Source organism: Lampetra fluviatilis, chromosome 70 (genome assembly GCF_964198595.1).
Source record: "Lampetra fluviatilis chromosome 70, kcLamFluv1.1, whole genome shotgun sequence".
Taxonomy (NCBI): domain Eukaryota; kingdom Metazoa; phylum Chordata; class Hyperoartia; order Petromyzontiformes; family Petromyzontidae; genus Lampetra; species Lampetra fluviatilis.
The window spans coordinates 373,514-382,538 of record NC_136344.1 but is presented as its reverse complement, the minus strand read 5'-3'; the positions used below and the strand labels follow the sequence as shown (position 1 = coordinate 382,538).

At 56.3% G+C, this 9,025-nt stretch overlaps 1 protein-coding gene across 1 annotated transcript in view; it reads right to left on the bottom strand.

The window, feature by feature from the left end:
* The window catches only part of LOC144952812 (large neutral amino acids transporter small subunit 2-like), a 50,632-nt gene extending 41,872 nt beyond the window's left edge, over window positions 1-8,760 (bottom strand). Inside the window, exon 1 of the mRNA XM_078883280.1 lies at window positions 8,674-8,760. Coding sequence (XP_078739406.1) covers window positions 8,674-8,760 — 87 coding nt within the window. The remainder of the gene's footprint in view (window positions 1-8,673) is intronic.
* Between the last annotated feature and the right edge of the window lie 265 nt (window positions 8,761-9,025).

The window sequence follows — 9,025 nt, the reverse complement described above, 5'->3', positions numbered from 1 at the left end:
TGGGCTGTGTGTGTGTGGGCTGTGTGTGTGTGTGGGTGTGTGTGTGGGCTGTGTGTGTGTGGGCTGTGTGGGTGTGTGTGGGTGTGTGTGGGCTGTGTGTGTGTGGGTGTGTGGGCTGTGTGTGTGGGCTGTGTGTGTGGGTGTGTGTGGGCTGTGTGTGTGTGGGTGTGTGTGGGCTGTGTGTGTGGGCTGTGTGTGTGTGGGTGTGTGTGGGCTGTGTGTGTGTGGGCTGTGTGTGTGTGTGTGGGTGTGTGCTGTGTCTGTGTGGGCTGTGTGTGTGTGTGTGGGCTGTGTGTGTGTGGGCTGTGTGTCTGTGTGTGTGTTTTTGTGTGTTGGTCTTGTTGGTGCTGTGGGCTGTGTGTGTGTGGGTGTGTGTGGGCTGTGTGTCTGTGTGGGCTGTGGGCTGTGTGTGTGTGGGCTGTGTGTGTGGGCTGTGTGTCTGTGTGGGCTGTGTGTGGGTGTGTGTATCTGTGTGTGTGTCTGTGTGCATGTCTATGTGTGTATCTGTGTGTCTGTGTGTGGATGTGTATGTGTGTGCCTGTGTGTGTGTGTGCCTGTATCTGTGTGTCTGTGTATCTGTGTGTATGTGCCTGTGTGTGTGTCTGTATGTGTATATGTGTGTGTGTCTGTGTGTTTATCTGTGCCTGTGTGTGTCTGTGTGTGGATGTGTCTGTATCTGTGTGTGTCTGCGTGTGTGTGTCTGTGTGTGTATCTGTGTGTATCTGTGTGTGTATCTGTGTGTGGGTGTGTCTGTGTGTGTATCTGTGCCTGTGTGTGTGTCTGTCAGTTGACCCGTGGCACCTGGGTCTGCCCCGTGACCTCCTGCCAGCGGGCGTTCGACACGTCACGTGGCCTCAAGGTGCACATGGCCTGGCACAAGCGTCGTGGTGGCGTCACCGCCACTCACACACAGTGTCTGTGTGTGAGTCTCTCTCTGTGTCTCTCTGTGTGTCTCTCTGTGTGTGTGTGTCTCTGTGTGTGTGAGTCTGTGTGTGTGAGTCTCTCTCTGTGTGTGAGTCTCTGTGTGTGTGAGTCAGTGTCTGTGTGAGTCTCTCTGTGTGTGTGAGTCTCTCTGTGTGTGTCTCTGTGTGTGTGAGTCAGTGTCTGTGTGAGTCTCTCTGTGTGTGTGAGTCTCTCTGTGTGTGTGAGTCTCTCTGTGTGTGAGTCTCTCTGTGTGTGTGAGTCAGTGTCTGTGTGAGTCTCTCTGTGTGTGTGAGTCTCTCTCTATGTGCGAGTCTCTCTGTGTGTGTGAGTCAGTGTCTGTGTGAGTCTCTCTGTGTGTGTGAGTCTCTGTGTGTGTGAGTCGGTGTCTGTGAGTCTCTCTCTGTGTGTGAGTCTGTGTGTGTGAGTCAGTGTATGTGAGTCTCTGTGTGTGTGAGTCAGTGTCTGTGTGAGTCTCTCTGTGTGTGTGAGTCTCTCTCTATGTGCGAGTCTCTGTGTGTGTGTGAGTCAGTGTCTGTGTGAGTCTCTCTGTGAGTGAGTCTCTGTGTGTGTGTGAGTCAGTGTCTGTGTGAGTCTCTCTGTGAGTGAGTCTCTGTGTGTGTGAGTCAGTGTCTGTGTGAGTCTCTCTGTGTGTGCGAGTCTCTGTGTGTGTGTGAGTCAGTGTCTGTGTGAGTCTCTCTCTATGTGCAAGTCTCTGTGTGTGTGTGAGTCAGTGTCTGTGTGAGTCTCTCTGTGTGTGTGAGTCTCTCTCTGTGTGTGAGTCTCTGTGTGTGTGAGTCGGTGTCTGTGTGAGTCTCTGTGTGAGTGAGTCTCTGTGTGAGTGAGTCTCTGTGTGAGTGAGTCTCTGTGTGAGTGAGTCTCTGTGTGAGTGAGTCTCTGTGTGAGTGAGTCTCTGTGTGAGTGAGTCTCTGTGTGAGTGAGTCTCTGTGTGAGTGAGTCTCTGTGTGAGTGAGTCTCTGTGTGAGTGAGTCTCTGTGTGAGTGAGTCTCTGTGTGAGTGAGTCTCTGTGTGAGTGAGTCTCTGTGTGAGTGAGTCTCTGTGTGAGTGAGTCTCTGTGTGAGTGAGTCTCTGTGTGAGTGAGTCTCTGTGTGAGTGTGTCTCTGTGTGAGTGAGTCTCTGTGTGAGTGAGTCTCTGTGTGAGTGAGTCTCTCTCTGTGTGTGAGTCTCTGTGTGAGTGAGTCTCTGTGTGAGTGAGTCTCTGTGTGAGTGAGTCTCTGTGTGAGTGAGTCTCTGTGTGTGTGAGTCTCTGTGTGAGTGAGTCTCTGTGTGAGTGAGTCTCTGTGTGAGTGAGTCTCTGTGTGAGTGAGTCTCTGTGTGAGTGAGTCTCTGTGTGAGTGAGTCTCTGTGTGAGTGAGTCTCTGTGTGAGTGAGTCTCTCTCTGTGTGTGAGTCTCTGTGTGAGTGAGTCTCTGTGTGAGTGAGTCTCTGTGTGAGTGAGTCTCTGTGTGAGTGAGTCTCTCTCTGTGTGTGAGTCTCTGTGTGAGTGAGTCTCTGTGTGAGTGAGTCTCTGTGTGTGTGTGAGTCTCTGTGTGAGTGAGTCTCTGTGTGAGTGAGTCTCTGTGTGTGTGTGAGTCTCTGTGTGTGTGAGTCTCTGTGTGAGTGAGTCTCTGTGTGAGTGAGTCTCTGTGTGAGTGAGTCTCTGTGTGAGTGAGTCTCTGTGTGAGTGAGTCTCTGTGTGAGTGAGTCTCTGTGTGAGTGAGTCTCTCTCTGTGTGTGAGTCTCTGTGTGAGTGAGTCTCTGTGTGAGTGAGTCTCTGTGTGTGTGAGTCTCTGTGTGAGTGAGTCTCTGTGTGAGTGAGTCTCTGTGTGAGTGAGTCTCTGTGTGAGTGAGTCTCTGTGTGAGTGAGTCTCTGTGTGAGTGAGTCTCTCTCTGTGTGTGAGTCTCTGTGTGAGTGAGTCTCTGTGTGAGTGAGTCTCTGTGTGTGTGAGTCTCTGTGTGAGTGAGTCTCTGTGTGTGTGAGTCTCTCTGTGTGAGTGAGTCTCTGTGTGTGTGTGAGTCTCTGTGTGTGTGAGTCTCTGTGTGAGTCTCTGTGTGAGTGAGTCTCTGTGTGTGTGAGTCTCTGTGTGTGTGAGTCTCTGTGTGAGTGAGTCTCTGTGTGTGTGAGTCTCTCTCTGTGTGTGTGTGAGTCTCTGTGTGAGTGAGTCTCTGTGTGAGTGAGTCTCTGTGTGTGTGAGTCTCTCTCTGTGTGTGTGTGAGTCTCTCTGTGTGAGTGAGTCTCTGTGTGAGTGAGTCTCTGTGTGAGTGAGTCTCTGTGTGAGTGAGTCTCTGTGTGTGTGAGTCTCTGTGTGAGTGAGTCTCTGTGTGAGTGAGTCTCTGTGTGAGTGAGTCTCTGTGTGTGTGTGAGTCTCTGTGTGTGTGTGAGTCTCTGTGTGAGTGAGTCTCTGTGTGAGTGAGTCTCTGTGTGTGTGAGTCTCTCTCTATGTGCGAGTCTCTCTGTGTGTGTGAGTCGGTGTCTGTGTGAGTGAGTCTCTGTGTGTGTGTGAGTCTCTGTGTGTGTGTGAGTCTCTGTGTGAGTGAGTCTCTGTGTGTGTGTGAGTCTCTGTGTGTGTGTGAGTCTCTGTGTGTGTGTGAGTCTCTGTGTGAGTGAGTCTCTGTGTGAGTGAGTGTCTGTGTGTGTGAGTCTCTCTCTATGTGCGAGTCTCTCTGTGTGTGTGAGTCGGTGTCTGTGTGTGTGAGTCTCTCTGTGTGTGTGAGTCTCTGTGTGTGAGTCAGTGTCTGAGTGTCAGTGTATGTGAGTCTCTCTGTGAGTGAGTGTCTGTGTGAGTGAGTCTCTGTGTGAGTGAGTCTCTGTGTGTGTGTGAGTCTCTCTGTGAGTGAGTGTCTGTGTGAGTCAGTCTCTTTGTGTGTGAGTCTCTCTGTGTGTGAGTCTCTCTGTGAGTGAGTGTCTGTGTGTGTGAGTCGGTGTCTGTGTGAGTGTCTGTGTGTGTGAGTCTCTCTGTGTGTGTGAGTCGGTGTCTGTGTGTGTGAGTCTCTCTCTGTGAGTGTCTGTGTGTGTGTCAGTGTGTGTGAGTCTATCTGTGTGTGTGAGTCAGTGTCTGTGTGTGTGAGTCTCTCTGTGAGTGAGTGTCTGTGTGTGTGAGTCGGTGTCTGTGTGTCTCTCTGTGAGTGAGTGTCTGTGTGTGAGTCTGTGTGTGTGTCAGTGTGTGTGAGTCTCTCTGTGAGTGAGTGTCTGTGTGTGTGAGTCTCTCTGTGAGTGTCTGTGTGAGTCAGTGTCTGTGTGTGTGAGTCTCTCTGTGTGTGAGTGTCTGTGTGTGTGAGTCAGTGTCTGTGAGTCTATCTGTGTGTGTGAGTGAGTGTCTGTGTGAATCAGTCTCTCTGTGTGTGAGTCTCTCTGTGAGTCTCTGTGTGTGTGAGTCAGTGTCTGTGTGAGTCTCTCTGTGTGTGTGAGTCTCTCTCTATGTGCGAGTCTCTGTGTGTGTGTGAGTCGGTGTCTGTGTGTGTGAGTCAGTGTCTGTGTGAGTGTCTCTGTGTGTGTGAGTCTCTCTGTGTGTGTGAGTCTCTCTCTGTGTGTGAGTCTGTGTGTGTGTGAGTCAGTGTCTGTGTGAGTCTCTCTGTGTGTGTGAGTCTGTGTGTGTGTGAGTCGGTGTCTGTGTGTGTGAGTCTCTCTCTGTGTGTCTCTCTGTGTGTGTCTCTCTGTGTGTGTGAGTCTCTCTCTGTGTGTGAGTCTCTGTGTGTGTGAGTCTCTCTGTGAGTGAGTCTCTGTGTGTGTGAGTCAGTGTCTGTGTGAGTCTCTGTGTGTGTGAGTCTCTCTGTGAGTGAGTGTCTGTGTGTGTGAGTCAGTGTCTGTGTGAGTCTCTCTGTGTGTGTGAGTCTCTCTCTATGTGCGAGTCTCTCTGTGTGTGTGAGTCGGTGTCTGTGTGTGTGAGTCAGTGTCTGTGTGTGTGAGTCAGTGTCTGTGTGTGTGAGTCTCTCTCTGTGTGTGAGTCGGTGTCTGTGTGTGTGAGTCTCTCTCTGTGTGTGAGTCTCTGTGTGTGTGAGTCGGTGTCTGTGTGTGAGTCTCTGTGTGTGTGTGTCTCTCTCTGTGTGAGTCTCTGTGTGTGTGAGTCTCTCTCTGTGTGTGAGTCTCTGTGTGTGTGAGTGAGTGTCTGTGTGAGTCAGTCTCTTTGTGTGTGAGTCGGTGTCTGTGTGTGAGTCTCTGTGTGTGTGTGTCTCTCTCTGTGTGAGTCTCTGTGTGTGTGAGTCTCTCTCTGTGTGTGAGTCTCTGTGTGTGTGAGTGAGTGTCTGTGTGAGTCAGTCTCTTTGTGTGTGAGTCTCTCTGAGTGAGTGTCTCTGTGTGTGTGAGTCGGTGTCTGTGTGTGTGAGTCTCTCTCTGTGTGTCTCTCTGTGTGTGAGTCAGTGTATGTGAGTCTCTCTGTGTGTGAGTCAGTGTCTGTGTGAGTCAGTGTCTGTGTGTGTGAGTCTCTCTGTGTGTGAGTCAGTGTCTGTGTGAGTGTCTGTGTGTGTGAGTCGGTGTCTGTGTGTGTGAGTCGGTGTCTGTGTGTGTGAGTCTCTCTGTGTGTGAGTCAGTGTCTGTGTGAGTGTCTGTGTGTGTGAGTCGGTGTCTGTGTGTGTGAGTCGGTGTCTGTGTGTGTGAGTCTCTCTGTGTGTGAGTCAGTGTCTGTGTGAGTGTCTGTGTGTGTGAGTGAGTGTCTGTGTGTGAGTCGGTGTGTGTGTGTGAGTCTCTGTGTGTGTGTGAGTCAGTGTTTGTGTGTGTGAGTCTCACTCACACACTCACACACTCACTCACTCACACACTCACACACTCACTCACCCACTCACACACTCACTCACTCACACACTCACACACTCACTCACCCACTCACTCACTCACTCACACACTCACTCACACACTCACTCACTCACACACTCACACACTCACACACTCACTCACTCACTCACACACTCACTCACCCACTCACTCACACACTCACACACTCACTCACACACTCACTCACTCACACACTCACACACTCACACACTCACTCACTCACTCACACACTCACTCACTCATACACTCACTCACTCACACACTCACACACTCACACACTCACTCACTCACTCACACACTCACACACTCACACACTCATACACTCACTCACTCATACACTCACTCACTCACCCACTCACTCACTCACACACTCACTCACTCACACACTCACACACTCACTCACTCACTCACACACTCACACACTCACTCACCCACTCACTCACTCACACACTCACTCACTCACACACTCACTCACTCACTCACACACTCACTCACTCACACACTCACACACTCACACACTCATACACTCACTCACTCATACACTCACTCACTCATACACTCACTCACTCACACACTCACACACTCACTCACTCACACACTCACACACTCACACACTCACTCACTCACACACTCACACACTCACCCACTCACACACCCACTCACTCACTCACACACTCTTATACTCACCTCACACACTCACTCACCCACTCACTCACACACTCACTCACTCACACACTCACTCACACATTCACTCACTCACACACCCACTCACTCACACACTCACACACTCACTCACCCACTCACTCACCCACTCACACACTCACTCACCCACTCACTCACCCACACACTCACTCACACACTCACTCACACACTCACTCACACACTCACTCACTCACACACTCACACACTCACTCACACACTCACTCACACACTCACTCACTCACTCACACATTCACTCACTCACACACCCACTCACTCACACACTCACACACTCACTCACCCACTCACTCACCCACTCACACACTCACTCACCCACTCACTCACCCACACACTCACTCACACACTCACTCACACACTCACTCACTCACACACTCACACACTCACTCACACACTCACTCACACACTCACTCACACACTCACTCACATACTCACACACTCACTCACACACTCACCCACTCACACACTCACTCACCCACTCACTCACTCACACACTCACTCACACACTCACTCACACACTCACTAACACACTCACACACTCACTCACACACACACCCACCAACTCAGCTGGCCTCTGTCTCATGGTTTTTATTTTCTCCCCTCCCCCCTTCTCTCTCAAACAGAATCATCAACATTTTGAAATCTTCATTCGTACCAGAGCACCCAGCCCCCCCCCAGCCCCCTCCCCCCCCAGCCCCTCCCCTCCACCTAGCCCCCTCCCCTCCCCCCTCCCCCCTAGCCCCCTCCCCCCCAGCCCCTCCCCCTCCACCTAGCCCCTCCCCTCCCCCTCCCCCCCTACTCCTGCAGTGAGTGTCTACGAGGGTGGAGGGGTGCATGCGCTGCAGGTAGAGGACTCCCCTCCCCCCCAGCCCTCCCCCTCCCCCAAGCCCCTCCCCCCAGCCCCTCCCCCCCAGCCCCTCCCCTCCACCCAGCCCCTCCCCTCCACCCAGCCCCTCCCCTCCCCCCTCCCCCTAGCCCCTCCCCCCAGCCCCCCCCCCCCTACTCCTGCCAGTGAGTGTCTATGAGGGTGGAGGGATCCATGCGCTGCAGGTAGAGGACTCCCCTCCCCCTCAGCCCCTCCCCTCCCCCCCAGCCCCTCCCCTCCCCCCCAGCCCCTCCCCTCCCCCTAGCCCCTCCCCCTAGCCCCTCCCCCCCAGCCCCTCCCCTACTCCTAGCCCCTCCCCTCCCCCCCAGCCCCTCCCCTCCCCCCCAGCCCCTCCCCTCCCCCTAGCCCCTCCCCTCCAGCCCCCTCCCCTCCCCCCAGCCCCTCCCCCTAGCCCCTCCCCTCCCCCCAGCCCCTCCCCTCCCCCCAGCCCCTCCCCCTACTCCTGCCAGTGAGTGTCTATGAGGGTGGAGGGGTGCATGCGCTGCAGGTCGAGGACTCCCCTCCCCCCCAGCCCCTCCCCTCCCCCTAGCCCCTCCCCCCTAGCCCCTCCCCCTAGCCCCTCCCCCCTAGCCCCTCCCCCCCAGCCCCTCCCCTACTCCTGCCAGTGAGTGTCTATGAGGGTGGAGGGGTGCATGCGCTGCAGGTCGAGGACTCCCCTCCCCCCCCAGCCCCTCCCCTCCCCTAGCCCCTCCCCCCTAGCCCCTCCCCCTAGCCCCTCCCCCCTAGCCCCTCCCCCCCAGCCCCCCCCCCCTACTCCTGCCAGTGTGTGTCTACGAGGGTGGAGGGGTCCATGCGCTGCAGGTAGAGGACTCCCCTCCCCCCCAGCCCCTCCCCTCCCCCCAGCCCCTCCCCCCAGCCCCTCCCCCTAGCCCCTCCCCCCAGCCCCTCCCCCTAGCCCCTCCCCCCAGCCCCTCCCCCTAGCCCCTCCCCCCAGCCCCTCCCCCTAGCCCCTCCCCCCAGCCCCTCCCCCTAGCCCCTCCCCCCAGCCCCTCCCCCCTAGCCCCTCCCCCCCCTCCCCCCCCCTACTCCTGCCAGTGAGTGTCTATGAGGGTGGAGGGGTGCATGCGCTGCAGGTAGAGGACTCCCCCCCCCCCCTAGCCCCCTCCCCTCCCCCCCCAGCCCCTCCCCCTAGCCCCTCCCCCTAGCCCCTCCCCCCCAGCCCCTCCCCCTACTCCTGCCAGTGAGTGTCTATGAGGGTGGAGGGGTGCATGCGCTGCAGGTAGAGGACTCCCCCCCCCCCCCCCTAGCCCCCCTCCCCTCCCCCCCCAGCCCCTCCCCCCTAGCCCCTCCCCCTAGCCCCGTCCCCCCCCAGCCCCTCCCCCCTACTCCTGCCAGTGTGTGTCTATGAGGGTGGAGGGGTGCATGCGCTGCAGGTAGAGGACTCCCTGCAGGTGATCCACCTCGTGTTGAGCCACGCGGGCAGCCAAGCCGCTCAGCTGCACGCACACCGCCTCACCTCGCTCGTTCATGCCTGGGGGTGAGGGGGGGTGAGGGGGGGTGAGGGAGGGGATGGGGGGTGAGGGGGGGGTGAGGAGGGGATGGGGATGGGGGGTGTGAGGGGGGGTGAGGGGGGGGGTGAGGGGGGGTGAGGGGGGGGGGGTGAGGGGGGGGGGGGAGGGGGGGGGGGGGGAGGGGGGGTGAGGGGAGGGGGGAGGAGGGGGGGTGAGGGGGGGGGGGGGAGGGGGGGGTGAGGGGGGGTGAGGGGGGGGGGAGGGGGGGGGGGGGAGGGGGGGG